Here is an 18,731-nt window from a genome sequence, read left to right on the forward strand (position 1 = left end):
GTATGTAAAGTGTCTGAGTTCTATGAAAAGCACGATACAAATAAAATGTATTATTTTTTTTTCCTAATTCTTATTCTTCAGACCTGCTGTGTGAACGTGGTCTAAAATGAGTTCGACCCCTGTATTACAGACAGGTGTGAGTTTGTACTTTAGTGTAAAAGACATGAGTCATCCCAGTGAAGTGTGGATATTTCAGTTTTATTTTTAGTTTCGGAGGTTGTTTTATACAGGTGTGTGTCTGTAGGATATAATGCAGTGAACTACACACACACACACACACACGCCGTGGCTGCTCTGATGGCGTCTGAACGGACAAAGTCGATTTTCAAATATTTATTCACCACAGACATAAACCTTGAAGCGTACAACACGGCAAATGGAGAATGCAATGAAAAAAGGTCAGGTATTGAAAAACAGCAGGTACACGAGGCCTTTATACAGGTTTATAGTCCAGCTTCGACTCCAGCTTCTTGGAGTCGGCCACTTTCCGAACGGCTTTCATGAAGTCTTCCTGAGTGACGTACTCACGGTCCGAGCGGATGGCGAACAGACCTGCACACACACACACACACACACACACACACACACACGTATGTTGACATGAACATGCATCAGAACTGGAGGAACATGGATGTTTCTGCTTCAGTTTAACGGCTGACCTGCTTCTGTGCACACGTTCCTCAGATCGGCTCCGTTGAATCCATCCGACAGTTTCACTATGGCTTCAAAGTCTGAAAACACATACACACACACGGAGCTTTAACCCTTTAACCCCTGATTTCAGGTAAAGGTTCACATATTAACCCACAGGTGTCAAACATGCGTCCCAGGGGCCAAAACCGGCCCTCCAAAGGGTCTAGTCCGGCCCTGGGGATGAATCTGTGAAATGCAAAAATGACGCTAAGATGTTAACAATCCTTTTAGTTCAGGTTCCACATTCAGACCAATTCAATCTCACATGGGTCATAATAACCGATAAATACTCACAACTCCAAATTTTTCTCTTTGTAAATATAAATGTTTTCATGTATTTACACTGAAACAAAGTATTATTTTGCAAAAATATCTGAATACCTTGAAACAAATATGAACAACCTGAAATGTCTTAAGAGAAGTACATGCAATTTTAATAATATTCTGCCTGTTACAAAATGTTCGGTGTGTTTGTGGATCCACTGTGATCTGTAAGTAGTAAAGTACATGTGTAAGTGATAAACTGAAGCAGAATATTGTTAAAATTACACTTTTTTTTTCAGTTTGTTCATATTATTCACATTGTTTTAAAGGGTAGTTTGTAGATGAACACATTTTCATAATGTAATTTTACTTTTTTCACTCTAAAACATGGAGAAAAGTTTGGAGTTGGCATTATTTATGTATTATTACATTATAATTTTGCTGGTTCGGCCCACTGCAGATCAAATTTAGCTGAATGTGGAACTGACCTAACATGAGTTTGACAGCCCTGTATTAACCCTTTAACCCCTGACTCCAGGTACAGGTTCTGCTGTGGATCTGCGTCTGTTTCAGGTTCGTTAAAGCTGCTGTCAGTTTGTGTTTGTGTTCCTTTTCTTCAGTGCTTTTGACTGTGTTTTCGGCTGCAAAGAGGTGGAAGAACAGAAAAAGACAGAGAGGAACTGAAGCTGGACAGGTTTGGACTGAAGAAGGCACTAGAGTGGACATGAAGAACAGATTCAGGATGTTGAACATCAGCTGTGAACACACTGAACAACAACAAGCAGTTGAATTTAGACCCAGTAGGTTTAGTTTGGGTTCTGTTTTTTCTAAATCAGTCCAGTTTTTGACACCTGTTTAACTCCATAAAAAAGTTCCACCAACAAAACTGAGTAAAACTCAGTATTAAAAAAACTACACTCAGAATATGGGGATGGAATAAACATGTTTCCAAAAAAAAAAAAAAAAGTCATGTTACAAAATAGACTCAAAACTTTTCACGCATTAAAAAAAGCCTCAAAATGATTTCAGTATGAAACTTCAATAAAAAAATCACACTCTTGTATTTTTTTTTTCTTGGAATATTAAGATGAGTCAGACTTAATTTTTCAGCCTGAAACGTTACAAATTTATTGTTTTGTTCAGATTTTTTTAAGTGCAATTACATTTGTTGTCCAGTATTCCTTTTTCCTCAAAATCAAGGCTTTATTCTCATTTTTCTTTAATGGTGTCACCTTATTCTAAACTTTAGAATAATGTTTTTATTTTCCATATAAAGTTCCATGTATCCTCTGTATACTGTGGTTTTCTTCCTTCTGTCTACTGATGCTCAGTCTGAACAAGGCTGTTAAATATGTTGGACTCAAACTCCTCCAGTTCCAAACTCCTGTAGTTGAACCTTCATTTACATGTTCGACCACAGATCTGAGAAGAGGACAGTGACAGCCCAGGGGGGCGGGGGGGCTGCAGGAAGGTGGGACTCGTACCTATTTCTCCGTGCTTGGTGATGGGACTGGAGTGGATCTTCAGGATGTCCAGACGAGCCTGTTCATTGGGCAGTTCGATGTCTGCAGAACAAACACACATGGGGGGGGGTCAGGGGGTCAGACTTAGACTTAAATGTGGGCTTTCCTTTCCTGCCGTGTCTCCTCTGTGACATCATTTGGACGTTTACACTAAACCACTGGTTCTCAGTCTGTTTCTGGTTCATCTGTCAGATGTTCTGTGTGACGTCTGCCCACAGACCACCCGACACACTTGAGTCTTCACAACTGTCGACCATCGACTTTTAGATCATCAAAAATAACTCCAACAAGTGTGACCCGGTCCGATGGATGAATGTGTGAAATGCAAAAATTACACCGAAGACATTAATAATCATTTTAATTCAGGTTTCATATCTAAAATGGGTTGGACCAGTAAAATACTGTCATAATAACCTAGAAATACTGACAACTACTATTTATTATCAGTGTTTGGGTGTAAAAAAAAAACTAAGTTACACAAAATTACTTGAAAATGTTTATATTTACAAACTTTCACAAAAAATATGAACAAATATGAACAACAGGAAATGTCTTCATACAAATCTGTGTAATTGGACCAATATTCTGCCCGTTCTTAAATGTTCTGTGTTTCTGTAGATCCACTGGGATCTGTACGGATGTGTAGAAATGATAAACAGAGGCAGAATATTGTTAAAATGCACTCAATTTTCTGAAGAAATTTCAGTTTCTTCATGTTGTTCAGATTTTTTAAAGGATAGTTTTTAGATGTAAATGTTTTCATTATGTAATTTTACTTTTTTCTCTTTATAACATAGAAAAACATTTGGCGTCGACAATATTTATATATTATTCTGTTATTGGTCTGGTCCACTTCAGATTCTCTTGGCTGAATGTGGAACTTGAGCTGAAATCAGTTTGACGGCTCTGCTTAAAGTGGGAGGCAGGTTTTATGAACCATACTGCAGCCGGCCACCAGGGGGAGACCAACACCTGGGTGGTTTACCTGCTGGACTCCACTGTGAGATCCATGGGTCCACTTTGACAGTTATTTTATCACCCCGCCCACCCGAAGAGGAGACAAGAGGTATTGTTTTTGGTTGGGTGTATTTCTTTGACCACACCCCCACAGACACACGCCCCTTATGACCCTAACACTGAAGGTGGGACGACACCTGCACAGACCCCTCCCCCTGCAGGTTTGTAAGTCCACCAGTTTTTAGAACTGAAGAAGTCTCTTGGATGAGACAAAATGTTTTCAGAAAAGCTAAACCAGTCCAGTTGAACCCAGACGAACTACCAAGAAAAAGGTCTTTGCTTGTTTGTTAACACTAGCAGCAGAACTATTGGTTGAATTCAGACAAAACTGGGTTTATAGATTACCACTGACCCAGAATAGATGTGATGACATTTTGGGAAAAGTAGGTCAAAGTTCTAGTTTTTTATGAATTTCTAAAATCGTTTTTTCCTCCCATTTACTACTAATGGCTGAAATTTCACACGTATATAAAAACATCAATTTTGTTTCAATTTACTTCAAACTTGGCACATATATAGAGATAACTGATATGACATCAGCACACACAGGCATGATGACATCAGCTGGATCCATGACAAAATCAGCTACGATATGTGTGTGGGGGGGGTTGTGTCTGGAACCACTTGTTCTATTTGTCATTGATTAATGTTTCATAATGACATGTGATGCCTGTCACTACTTTTATTTGTCCTGCACTCATAAACCTACCAAGGTTCTAATAGTTTTGGATTTTTCATTCTAGTTCAGTTTTAGTTAGTTTTGACTTTTTCTCTAATTCAGTTAATTTGAATTAGTTTTTAGAGCAGGTTTGCGAGTTTTCAATAGTTTTCGTTTTTTTTGGAAATTATTAGTTTTAGTTTAGTTTTAGTTTTGTCGTCTCTTTTCTCTTCTTTGTCGTCATATTCAAATAAATCCCAGACAGGACTCTGCTGCTTTAGTCTCCATGTTTCCAGGTAGAGTGGGGACCAGAAGACGACTGGAAACCACAAGTGACGGACCGTTATTACCTCCGCCAAGGAGGTTCTGTTTTTGTCGGTGTTGGTTTGTCTGTCTGTGTGCAAGATAACTCAAAAAGTTATGAACGGATTTGGATGAAAATGTCACGAAATGTTGAGACTGGCACAAGGAACAAATGATTAAATTTTGGTGGTGATCGGGGGGGGGGGGGGGGGGTCTGCGCTCTCTGAGTGCTTTTAGTTTTTATCTATTTTAGTTAGTTTTATAAGCACACAATACAGTTTCAGTTAGTTATCGTTTTTTCTTTTAATTATAGTTTTTATTTATTTCAGTTAACGGAAATGTTTTTACAATTCTAGTTATTGTCATTTTGTTAACGATAATAACCTTGAAACCTACAACTGAATGTAAAACTGTTCACAGTACTAAAGTCGGTCCTTTCGGTGGTCGACCCCACCACTCAAAAACACAAATGACACTAACATACATACGAGGGGTGGCTGAAAAGTTTTGAGCCTAATATGGAAAGGATTAGGATATGCAGACCAAATTTGGTCCATGAAATCTTTCACATATCTTAATCCTAACCACTAAATGTCTTGGTCATAGCGACCTTTTCCTCTGTTTTCCAGGTCCCTGAACTTTCTGTATCAAGTGTTTCCTGAAAAATGGACGAACTGGAGAATGGGGCTGTCATCAAGTACATGTACAACCTTTGCCTTCTTTGTGGTTGGTGACATGGGATGTTTCCATAGTTTGGACTGCTCCTTGGTCTCAGGCTGATAGTGATGGACCCCAGTCTCATCCATCGTCACAAAACAGCCCCGTACTCAAGTTTGCCCATTTTTCAGGAAACATTTGATATAGAAAGTTCAGGGACCAGTAAAACAGGGAAAAGACTGCTATGACCAAGAAATTTAGTGGATAGGATTAAGATATGTGAAAGATTTCATGGACCAAATTTGGTCTTCATATCTTAATCCTTTCCATATTAGGCTCAAAACTTTTCAGTCGCCCCTCGTACAGTAGTGACACAACAGTTGGAAACAGACTAGTGTGTGGTTTATTTGGATATTTACCTGCATTAACTCACTCACTGCTGTCTGTCCCATAGAACAACATGACAGCACCGTTTGTTTGGAACTATTGAGGCTGACATGAACCACCTGATCACTGTAGCAGCGACATCAAAGTGTGTCACAACTCTCTCTCTCTCTATGGCTCTGGTCTGAATGACAAACACCGGTGACAGAACAAACTGGAGCTCTTACGGATCTTGCGGTCCAGCCGGCCGGGCCGCAGCAGGGCCGGGTCCAGGGTGTCCGGTCTGTTGGTGGCCATGATCATTTTGACCCTGTGCAATGTGTCGAAGCCGTCCATCTGGTTCAGCAGCTGTCACACACACACACACACACACACACAGTATTAATCAGAACACTGCTACTCATCGTCTACTCACTGGGTTGGTTCTGTAGAACTGCACATTATAGCAATATCTCATCTATATCCATCACTGTTGTATTAACCCATAAAGGCCCAACGCTACTTTTGTGTCAGTTCCCAAACTATTTTTTCTCTCTAATTAACCTTTCTGAAGTGATTTATCACCATTTATTCTAATATTATCCTCTGTATTTTGTGTTTTTTCTGTAAAAATCATGTATTTGCCTGTATTTACTTCACTGATCATGTAGATGTTCATTAAAGCTCAGATTAAAGTTGAGGGTTATTACATTAAAAACAGAGAAAACTGAAGAAACAGTCTTTTTCAGTCCAATCTGTCATTAACTGAACATAAACCCAGTGTGTCCATCCACTGACATTGATCCAGCTCCATGGGTTTTACTGGGGAATCAATGTTGGAGAAGATGACGGTGTTTCCACGGTAACTACAGAGCCTCTGAACGTCCAAATATGGTCATACCTGATGACCATGAAAAGATGAAGAACTGTATTTTACACCAGTTATTGACGTGGATTGATAGGATTAATGGATCAGCTGGTATTAAACAGTTTAGATCAGTAGATGGTTTAGGTTAAAGGTGGACATTTGGGTCTTTAAGGGTTAAAGGTGGATGTTTGGGTCTTTAAGGGTTAAAGGTGGATGTTTGGGTCTTTAAGGGTTAAAGGTGGACGTTTGGGTCTTTATGGGTTAAAGGTGGACGTTTGGGTCTTTATGGGTTAAAGGTGGACGTTTGGGTCTTTAAGGGTTAAAGGTGGACGTTTGGGTCTTTATGGGTTAAAGGTGGACGTTTGGGTCTTTATGGGTTAAGTTTCCATTCAACACTCACATGGCACAGAGGAATTACAGTAGGTTTTAGTGCCAATAAAAGCATTTGTTCAGTGTTGTGACATCATTTCCTGTCATAGTTCTGTCCACAGAAATGGTCTGACAGGTTTGATCTGAGCCTTTGTGAGTTGACCGGACCCTCTCACCTCCATCAGAGTCCTCTGGATCTCTCTGTCTGCAGACGTTCCCTCAGAGAATCGACGGCCGCCTGCAGGAACAACACAAAGCCTGTCCTTTGAACTCATGTCCTTCTGTTCTAAAACCTGGATTCAGCTGACTGTGAATCCAAGTCCAAGCCTCTGTGGATTCAGTTTCACTCACCGATCGCGTCAATCTCGTCCATGAATATGATGCAGGGCTGGTGGTCTCTGGCGTAGTTGAACATCTCCCTGATGAGCCTGGCACTCTCACCAATGTATTTGTCCACAATTGAGCTGGACACCACCTGTAGTCCACACATGAGCAGTGAGTGAGTGGGCACAGCGGTCAACACTGAGCCCCTTCATGCACACTGATACTCCCATCATTATCTGAAATCTGGAGTTATTAGATTATTATTGATCACAAAGAGCATAATCTGATCTGTTTTTATCAGATAACAGTAGTAATCTGATTATAATAAATCAGATTAACACACCTGGTCCCCATACTCCCATGTCTTCCTGCTTATGTACAGGTTAATCTGATTTATTTAGTTCTATTACATCGGCATATGTGCAAAAACAATTTACAATTTAAACCATAGAAAACGGAAGTTACGTTGTCAAACATGAGTTGAAGACAATAACAGGAAGTTTGATTCTACCATCACTACGTACGTACAAACTCAGAAGGAAATCCAATAATGGACCGGAGCGTCTAAACCAGGCTTTATGATTATCGTATTTCATAAGTGCATGTAAACACATTACACCAGTGGTTGTCAAACTGGGGGTGCTGACACTGTCACATGGGGGCAAGAGCACAGGATGGGAGGGGAAAAAATAAATAAATGAATAAATCATGAAAAATCAAGAGTCACTGGATATTAGTACAAAGGAGATGCAGCAGATTGTTCCCATGTCGAAATGCAAGTGGAAACGCTGCGTAAGCTCCAACGTATAACAGAGGCACATACTCCATAGAAGCATATCATCCCCCCGGTCGCAAATTTGTTTTCGGGGGGCAAGACAACCGGTGGGAAATGATGAGGTGAGGGGGGCAGTGTATTAAGCTGAAACAGAGGAACAGGGTGCGTAAAAAAAAAAAAAAAAAAAGAAAAAGGGTGTGTAATATTCTGGGGGGCGTAAAAGCACAATGAACCTCCTGCTAACCCCCCCCCCCCCAAAAAGTTTAGACCGGTGGGGTGATTGTATGGTATTCCCTGCCAAACATAATATAATAAATTTGCGCTTACATGGGGTGTTTACATGGGGTACCGCCCCACTGAGAAACACTAAGAGTCCAACCTCTTTCATTTTGACATGGTAACACCCATGACAAGTTAAGAGAACAATATATTTATCATTAATGTGGCTATGAGCCGTGCACCATGTTTTGGCCGTGCTTTTAGAAAATGAACCGTGCAAATCATGGCTGCACAGCTCGCTGCCTAATACACTGAAGGGAGACTTTATCTACAGAGCTACATATGCCACCATGTCCTGCACAAATAGGGTTGTTGCATTACTTTTAGAAAAATGCAACACCCCCCATCCCAAATTTTTGGGGGGATGGGGGGGCAGAAGGCTCATGATGCCTTTGTTCAAAGAAGGTTGAGATACACTGCAGTACACTTATGTGATTGCTTTCAGTCATCAGATTTATACGGTCATGTAAACAGGCTCAGTGACTGTTCAGATAATAATAATAACAATAATAACAATAATAATAATAATAATAATAGATACTCACCTTCAGGAAGTTACAGTCCAGCTGACTGGCCACCGCTCTGGCTAGGAGAGTTTTGCCTGTTCCTGTTACACACAGAGTTTTTCATCAGAACCCAAACCGCCTCATCACAGTGAACATGCCCTGACGTTCCCTAATGAGCAAACGCTGTCACCTGTTTATACCTCTCACATAGGTGGCAGTTATTACTCGTTGACTTTCATGTTGGCGCCCAGACTGGACCAATCATACATGAGAGGCACATGTCATTTATGAAATAGAAAAGACACTTATTTGTCATGCACCCTTTACTAGAGGTTTAACTTAATTTACTAGAGGTTTCCCAAAAGTTGAATGAAGTCATGGGACGGCTCGGAGGGAGGTGACAGGTTATTTTAAGCAGCAAGATTAAGTGAAGCTATGTCAGCCGTGAAGTCTACAGAGCAGGACATGTGAAAAGTTTGACAACCACTGACGGACACATCAGGTGTTTTCTTATTGAACTGCTGCTGAAGGTGCACTGGACGCAGTCTCTCACCTGGAGGTCCATAGAGGAGGCAGCCTTTAGGAGGGATGATGCCCACCCTCTGGAAGAGCTCAGGGTTGGTCAGAGGCAGCTCAATCACCTGCCAAAGCAAAATGGGAACAAGCTCAAATCTGGATCTGACTAGGAATGTAACAATTACCGGTATAACGATAAACCGCGGTAAAATTACCAACGGTTAGTATTACTGTTCAAATTCTAATTATCGTGATAACTGTGTTTGATTACCGCACTTTTCCGGAGAAAACACCTATCCAAAGATCTGCTTTTATGTCAAATATTTGAGTATAGTTTTAATTTATTACAGTTTTGATTTTATATACCTAATATCTGGAATGAATATTCACTTTTAAAGTCTTTGAAAAGTTAAGCATCTTTGTGTTATTTATGCAATAAATTATATGCATTTTTCAAATCAGATTTTATATTTTTTGTATGTTTTTTTGTCCTTTTATGTTGATATAGTAGGTTAAAGTGAAAAAATAGGCAGATGATATAGATGAAGTTGTGCTGAAAAAAAAAAACCACACATGGGTATAGTAAACATTTGTTTATATAGTATATAAAGGAAAAATAGAAAAAAAACAAAAAAACAGCCAAAATGGGCTCAGACTACTAAGGGTTAATACTTGAATGTTTCTGCCAAGAGAAAGTGCATTGTGCCAATGATTTTATTTGTTTGGGTTTTTTTTTTTTTTTTTTTTCAAAATACAACTTGGTTAAATTATTTCAGTGTGTGTTTCAGTACTTTTTTAAAATTTTGAGGACAGTTTTAACAATACGATGATAATAATGATAACCATGATAATTTTGGTCACAATAACCGTGATATGAATTTTTTATATCATTACATCCCTAGATCTGATGCAGCTTGGATTTCAGACAGAACCTCAGTCTGTAGTTCAAATGTCAACATCATATCATGACTTGCATAAATATACACTGCACTTTTAATTGGCGTGTTATCTGTATGCATTATAAGCTGTCTGCGTGTATGTTCACTCCGTTATCAGCCCCCTGTCCAACCTGAATAATGCGTCAAATACCACACACTGAGGGTTAGGGCTATGTGAAACTGAGATCTTGCCGTAAATTGACACGCCATCAAATTAGAGCTGAAACGATTAATCGACTCAAAGTGATTAAAAAAAAAAAATCATTCAACCACAATTCTCCTGAATCAAAGCTTTGCTTCCTTCATTTCTCTGCTGTTAAACATTGGTTCCACTGTTGTGTTTCACACAGACGCTTATTGTGACACACAGAGAAGCTTAGATTCAGGAACACTGCAATAGAATATTTCCCTTCAATCAATTTGAGTTGATTAATAGAATCGGGAATTTTTGCATTCACTTCAAGCACCTAATTGATTAATCAGTTAATGTGTAGGTATGGCAGCCAAATGCCATAAGAACTGGCGTGATATTAAGGCTGAGCAATTTTATTGACTCTGCGATATATATCGATATTTTGTTTCCCCAGAAAGTAACGATTTTTCAGCCGCAACTATCAATACATTAAGCCCCGTTCAAATTCCCCGTGTTCCGTCTGGCACTCTGCTCATCGCCCATTTCCCCCGTTCGCTTTGCAGGAAGAGCGATTAGGTCAGCCAGCCGCTAGTGTCACTGTAGAGCATTTCTAGTAAGTTACCGTCTAGATACTGTCTTTACGCCAACGTCTTTCTCTTCCTGTTTACACAGTCAGAGCTAAGAGATTCAGAATAATGGTGGCGAACATAAATCCAGCACCTTCATACTTAAAGGCAGATGTGTGGGACAAGGATTTAATAGTTTTGGATTTTTCATTATAGTCTAGTTTTATTTAGTTTTGACTTTTTTTCTCTAATTCAGTTAATTTTAATTAGTTTTTAGAGCAGGTTTGCTAGTTTTTATTAGTTTTCCTTTTTTTCTAAATGCTTAGTTCTAGTTCAGTTTAGCGTAGTTTTAGTTTTTTCATATTTTTTATCTTCTTCGCTGTTGTATTCACATACAGGACTCTGCTGCTTTCTCCCAACTTTAGTCTTCATGTTTCCAGGTAAAGTGGGGACCAGAAGACCAGTCTAAATGACAAGTGACGAGAAGTGACCAACCTTCAAGTGTTGTATGGTTCCGCTAGCCAAAATTGTCCAAGCAAAATAAATTAATTTCATATCAATCCGACATTGACAAAGATGAAAACGAAGGGAATTTTATCCATAATTTTTATCCGTTTTAGTTAGTTTTGTAAACACACAATACAGTTTCAGTTAGTTATCGTTTTTTTTCTTTTAATTATAGTTTTTATTTATTTCAGTTAACTAAAGTGTTTTTTCAATTCTAGTTGTCGTCATTTCGTTAGTTTTCGTTAACGATGATAACCTTGGTGTGGGAGCACTTCAGGTTTAAAAAGAAAGAGGAAAGCGATGATTTAGATAAAAGCCTGGCGGTTTGCAAACTGTGTCACACAAACGTGAAATACTCTGGAAATACTACCAACCTATGAGCCCCCCTAAAACGTCACTAATCGGACAAGGTAATGCTAACTGAGGAGCCTAAGAAGCTGTCTAACTCTCCTGGTGGTGACAGGCTACCTCACATGTGTCAGTTTTGTTCACTTTTCAAAGGCTTGTAAGCCACAGTTTGCACCGTTTCAAGAAATCAAACTCATTTTCTCATCACATCTTTGATTCATTTTGTCCAGCATTTGCAAGCTGTAGACCAGGGGTGTCAAACTCATTTTAGTTCAGTTCCACATTCAGCCCAATATGATCTGCAGTGGGCCAGACCAGTAAAATAATAACAGTGAAAAAAGTTAAGTTAAATTATGATAATGTTTACATCTGCAAAGTTTCCTTAAAAATCCAAATAATAGGAACAACTTGAAATACCATAAGAAAAATAAGTGCAATTTAAAAAATATTCTGCTTCAGTTTATCATTTACACATGTACATTATAACTTACAGATCACGGTGGATCCACAATTACACATAACATTTAATAACAGAATGTTGGTAAAATTGCATTTACTTCTCTTCAGGTTGTTCATATTTGTTCAGGTTATTCAAATTTTTTTTAATAAAAGTATAGTTTGTTAATGTAAAAATTTTCATGTAATTTGACTTTTTTACACCGAAACAAAGAGAAAATTTGCTGTTGTCAGTATTTATGATAATATTTTACCGCTCTGATCCACTTGAGAACTAATTGGCCTGCACGCATCCGTATGTGGAACCTGAATTAAAATTATTTTGACACCATTGATTGTTAATTTCTTCAGTGTAATTTTTGCACTTCACAAATTCATCCCCCGGGCCGTATTGGACCCTTTGGCGGGCTGGATGTTTGACACCTGTGCTGTAGACTCTCTGTCCAGTCAGAGCTATATATTGTGTAACTGATCGACGCTTTCAGTTTTCAGTTTAATTAATTCAATCTAAGTCAATGGAACAGTCACAAGATGTCACCAAAATCACTCTGTCCCTTTAAAATCTTTCAGAAAATGATGCAAGTATATCGAATCGTATTGTTGGCCAAATATCATGATATATATTGTATTGTGAGCTGAATATCATGTATCGTATCACTACAGCCCTACGTGACATACAACACCATTTACTGAGGTCAGTCTGTAAATGTCAAAAACACAGTTACCACGTGAACTCCCGAAGCCTTTACCTCTCTGAGCTCCCGAATCTGTTCACTCAGGCCCCCGATCTCAGAGTAGGACACACTGCCGGGGTCCTCATGGGACATGTTGTAGACCAGAGGATCCACCTCTCTGGGCAGGTATCTGAACAAGGAGGACAAAGCCAACAGCAGCAGTGGGTTACCATGGCGATGACAGTTTCTGTTCTGCACCATAGAAAACAACAGACGCCCAAATCCCTTCACCGTCTTTACTTAAGGAACTGATTTTGACATTTCAATAATTTTCAAATCACACTATTATTTCAGTGCTTTATGTCATTATTAGTCATAAATTGCTACTGTTCTTTTTCCATGAATATGAGGAAAGGATATATATTTAAAAATTAAATGAAGTCAACCACAGAAAACCAGAAACATGTTGGCATCATACGGTCTACAATGGAATACATTTAAATACTCCCGCAGGATTTTTCAATTGGCATTTTCAATACCGTAAAACTACTCTCCACTCTAAAACAATTTAGCAAGTAAGCTTCTTTTGGATTTTAAAATCATTTATTATGGTTTGGAATGATTTAGATTCAACATTATGTAAAAATGCTTACGCTTAAGAGTCAGATGACATCAAAAGTCACCTCACTAACAAAGCCCTGCACAAACCCTCAGGCTCATTTATGCCCCACAAACACACAAAAATAGATTCAAACACGGACACGTCACTAAGTTTATATCTTCATGTGTCCACTGAATTGGAATGAATCAATCCACCAGAGGGAACCACTCTGCATTAACATGAACTAAACACCAAAAAGGGTTGAGTTTTAATTGAGAAGAATCTGAAAGAATCTCCTCTCAGCTGTTCTGTAAAAGCTTCTTGTCCAATCGTTACGTCATAAATGCTTGGAGTTTCTCACCAACTCAGAGTCGCTCTTCAAAAAGTTACACCATTTCTGGAAATTATTCTTTTCAAATTTCAACACTGTCCCTACGGTTCCCTATGGTACTGCTTGGGTTGGTCCGTACCCATAAGCCTCGAGGAGAGGGATGGAATGAACGCAGAGTACAGACAGACGGCTGTGTGCGTATCCGTATGGTGATCCAACACAGAGTCTAAATGAGCCTTAAGGAAAACCCTGAGGTCACCTAACAGTGTCTTCGCCTTAATCTGACATGGTTAGATTTTTAAACTCCATAACTTTACCACGTTTTCAACGTCTTGTATTTAATAACGAGGTTTACACTGTCAGGGGCTGACACCAAGGGTATATTCCCCAAACCCCCCCAGTCCTCTACTGTATATAAATCTATCTATCCACAATAACTGTTAGATAATCGATATGATCTTAGTTTGAGCTACATGAACCTGATAGTGGCAGACCAATGATCAATGAACCAATCCCTCTGCCCACCCACCCCCCCAAAAAAAACTCCACCTAGTGAATGAAAATGACCCCATGTGATGATAGACAGAACGTGGACATCTGGAAGACCATCAATATGAACAGAATTTGATCTCAATCGGCCTATTATTGATGATTTATGTCCAAAAAACTGATGTTCGACTTAAGCGCCCCCATGTGGATGACTTATAATACTGATAAAGAGGTTGAAATCCATATGGTTCTTCCACTAAGGGTCCCCTGTGTTGGTTTTCAAGGAGAAGAAATCCAACCAAATCTGTCCAAGTTATTTACAAAACACCAAGGAGATCTGACAGTGTTTGGGGTAAAACCATTACATCCCTGAAACTCCATTTCAGGGATATAATTATTATCTTACTAATATTTCTGTGTGTCTGCATCTGCAAGGGTAGGGCAACAAAACAATAATGATAATGACAGAAATTTAGACTTATTAGGATAACTACCATGTTTGTGATATAAATCTTTCCCTTCTTTAGTCACATGGTCCTCTCTTTCTCAGGTACACTGACCAGCCTACCTCATTATTGTGAGAGTTGTCATGTCCAAAGCCACTCTGGTGCCGGGCTTCAGCTGAGATTTGTCCAACTGTAACAGAAAGACACAGAAGGAGGTAATACGAAGCACAGCTTGTGGCTTAACACTACACATGTACAAATAAACCAAAATGCATACTTTTAAAAGTCTTATGTTGAACAGATTTGAAAGTCTGGTTATGTTCCATCTAAAAACAGACAGCTCTCCATCCTGTTCTCAGTCTGGTGAAAATACGCCGTGCTCAAATCAACAGCCCCTTTTTCCACAGCACTTCTGTTCCTGGAATATTCCACCTTTATTCTGTGTAAATGAAATGGTGGATTATTTGGTTCCACCTCTGTAACGCCTCTGGAGGTAGGAACAGTGCCCTGATGAAGGTGGAATCAGGATTCAGGAACACTATGGAAAAGGAACATCTGTCATTCTACAACCAAGGAGTGACGTTTGGATGACGTATTGCGTGTGCGACCCCCATGCCAGGGGGATTAAAAAACTGCGTGGGCCATATAAAGCAAACAAACATATCAACACGATCAGACTGATGTGGAACTGGGGACATGCCCAGATCCACCAGCTGTTGGCACTTTGGGCGGAGGACTCTATCCATGAGAACATTTGCATAACGGTGAAAGATGGGCCGACTCTGGAGAGGTTAGCAACACCGCTATGCTCAGGGTATTTCCAACGTGCAAATTATACGTCACACTATTCGCTGCCCTGTGTCACCGCCCCTTTGATTAGTGAACGCAGATCCGCTGTGTACAAGTCCAGCCTGTCTCACCTCTGTTACTCCTTTGGCTGTGGAAATCAGTCAACGGTGGAAAAAAGATGGGATCACTATCTGACCTTTGACCTGGATCTGTGTGTAAAAGTGTCTAACGTTGTTTTGGTGACCCCACTGAGAGTGGGGATCATGGTGGGCACTCACCTGTCGGCGACATCCAACCACATATCGGGGACCATTGGTAGCTTTGACAATGACTGAAATGAAAAACCACAGTTAACACAACATGGCAGAGCTTTACAGTTCAAACTGGACATTGTGTTTATACCAGTCAACTTACATTTCTCCTCAGTCAGCTGTTTCAGCACCTCTCCAACAATCTGCAGGGATAAGGCACATGTGGTTTCACAGAATTATTTAATGTTAATTAGTGAAATCATACGTGTCCTTCTGTCAGTACGGCACACATGCCAGAGGAAGACATGTTTGCACTTATGGAATCAACATGCATTACCACATATTGTTAGTTACTCTATTAGTCATTTGACTAGCCCTCAGGCACTTAAAACCTCATAAGAACCACACTACATTATAATGAATGAACCAGTGAATTCATGTTGATTTTCATGTAATATGTTTCATGTTGAATTATGTGACATGTGAAATAGGGATTGTTTCCAATGTTACCATTCAAATGTCAAAAAATGAAAAAGACACGCACTGCTCAACCATTCATTAAAAGTGTCAGTTGATGCATTTCTATTTAGAGCTCATATAAAAGTTTTTCATAAGAAAATGTGACAAAAGGGGAAACAGCAAAATTAAAATAAACAAAAAGTCCTGAATTGCATAAAAGGCTTTTACCTTTTAAAATGAAAACTTCCCTTTCAGATAAATTATGACAAAGCTGTTGAAAGGTCTTCCCGCCAGACATTATTATTAAAGATAATAGTGTATCTACATATATGAGTCTGAACAAATATTGTTATTAAAGTTAATAGTGCATTTACATATATGAGTCTGAACTAATATTATTATTAAGTTAATAGTGCATTTACATATGAGTCTGAACTAATATTATTATTAAGTTAATAGTGCATTTACATATACGAGTCCTTCTTGGGTTTCATTTAACATTGATTATATCTTTATACCTTTTTTTCTACAAGTGATACTGAAATTTTGTAAATAGTTCCATAAAATAGAGTTCTTAAGCTAAAAAATGAGCCTGTTTTGAGAAATGACGGTGAAACTTTAATTTTATACACTGATGTTCACTTTGGCTGGATCTGACCCTCGTTATTAAACTGTGAATTCATCCAAACCCTAAAGCACATTTGATATAAAAGCAGAAGTTAACGAAATAAAGTAAAATCACACAGGGGTTGTCATTTCATGGTATTTGGGGTGTATGTGATCTTCACTTACCTGTCCTACACTCTGCAGAGCCTTCAGGTCATTTTCAGACTTCTCATACTGTTTAGTTTGTTCTCTGAGTTGCTCCCTCACTGGAATAAAAAACACAGCAGATGTAACGTAACCACACACTGTACTTTCCAGCACAAATTCTTGAAATATTACTTTTCCTGAGTGTTACCAGATAAATGTTGGGGCCACATCATTAAAACTCTTTTAGTTAGCGCTATCCTTGTACCTAGCTTAGCATAACTCTAGCTAAACTACTATATTAGCTGACTTGTATGACGACAATGCTCTTGTACAGTGAGACAGAAGTTAGCGTTAATATTAAAATAATTGTCGTATATTGTGTACATTTTATCGCAGCGACTGCTGTTGTAATTTTTAGCTAACCCTTTATGCTAGGTTGTCACGGCTAACCGGCTAACTCCTATTCATTTCAATGACTGTGCTGACTGCATGACAAAGCACTAGCTAGCTGTTGACTCTGCTGATGCTGTTTCTCCGACACGGTAAACGTTAAATGTTATAGTGTGTTTTTTTTTTCTTATTTATCAAAAACAACAATAAATCCATTGTCTCTTACATTCTTTTAATCGCCCATCCACTTCTTTATGTTCAAGAAGCTTTTTCCTGTAGTCTTGTAGCGCCTTCTCCCTGGTGTCCGCCATGATATTTCACTGAATGCTGGGAAAATGCAGCCTCCCATGAGTACTACGTAATTATGATACATTCGTTTCCGTCGGAATTCTAAGTTTCATGTAGGAAACTCTTGTCACTCGACCAACACTCGGCGCATCATTCAACGGCTGGCATTACATTTTCATTGGAGTTTGCAAAACTCTTCAAAATGATGCAACAATCACTGTGAATGTCAGATTTCATGGACTGTTCCAGCACATTTTATTCAGTATACTGTCGGGAGCTTGAAGTTACGCAATCATTCGAACGCAGCATCTGGCTCCGTAAACAGTAACAGTAAAATAGTAAACAGTAAAAAAAAAAAAAATCCCACAAAGTAATTACGTATTTTAAACATAACATTTGTAATGTAGAATTTATTGTAAATTTTATCATTTTATTTGGAAAATTTCATATACATAAAAATATATACCTAAACACACCCAAATGTTAAAATCTTCCTAATGGAATTTGAAAAATATATTAAATCTTTAGAATTTATCTTTAACAAAAAAAGCTCTAGCACCCTGGCAATTTATGAACAATTCTTTAGAATAGACTGAACTCTCTGTTGCATTTATTTATTTATTTTCGTTAGATTTATTGATTTATTGATTTTTATACTATTATTTGTCTATTCTGCTTTGTGTCATTAAATCTATACATTATTTTCTTAAACTTATTTGTTCAAATGCTTTTTCCTTTTTGACATCTTGTTGTTTGTTTGTTCAAAATTTATGTCTTGTATAGCCAAATATTTTCAATAAAGTTGAGAAAAAAAAAAAGAAAAAAATAGCACAACAAAGTAACACCTGACATATTGGTTGCAAATCTGTGAATTTATGCGAATATTTTCTTCCCTTGTCTTCTGTTAAAATAAAGCCTCAAACTGATGATAAAAAAAATCACACACAAAATCAGACACAAAAGTAACACTGGGTCTTCATGGTTAAAGGTTCTGTACAGACTTTCTGTGTGATCTTAAAAAAGTCTCATTCATATATATATATATATATATATATATATATATATATATATATATATGCCTGATCACAGTCTGCAGTTTAAAATGAGGTTATCAGCACCAAAATAAGTTATTTTCAAATGCTATTTCCAGCTTCCCTGGTCGGGTCGGACAAGATTGGACTGATTTACAGCAAGCTT

At 38.4% G+C, this 18,731-nt stretch overlaps 1 protein-coding gene across 1 annotated transcript; it reads right to left on the reverse strand.

Annotated features, from left to right (window-relative positions):
* Nucleotides 1-305: 305 nt before the first annotated feature.
* Nucleotides 306-17,605, reverse strand: psmc6 (proteasome 26S subunit, ATPase 6). Its single transcript, XM_030128062.1, has 14 exons — nucleotides 17,473-17,605; nucleotides 16,896-16,975; nucleotides 15,808-15,847; nucleotides 15,672-15,724; nucleotides 14,727-14,794; nucleotides 12,813-12,927; nucleotides 9,153-9,240; nucleotides 8,639-8,700; nucleotides 7,067-7,190; nucleotides 6,892-6,953; nucleotides 5,727-5,847; nucleotides 2,442-2,522; nucleotides 660-731; nucleotides 306-552 (listed from the first exon to the last, which is right to left on the reverse strand). Exons 1-14 carry the CDS (start codon nucleotides 17,555-17,557, stop codon nucleotides 434-436), a joined length of 1,170 nt encoding a protein of 389 aa, XP_029983922.1. The 5' UTR covers nucleotides 17,558-17,605; the 3' UTR covers nucleotides 306-433.
* Between the last annotated feature and the right edge of the window lie 1,126 nt (nucleotides 17,606-18,731).

Source organism: Sphaeramia orbicularis, chromosome 24 (genome assembly GCF_902148855.1).
Source record: "Sphaeramia orbicularis chromosome 24, fSphaOr1.1, whole genome shotgun sequence".
NCBI classification, from domain to species: domain Eukaryota; kingdom Metazoa; phylum Chordata; class Actinopteri; order Kurtiformes; family Apogonidae; genus Sphaeramia; species Sphaeramia orbicularis.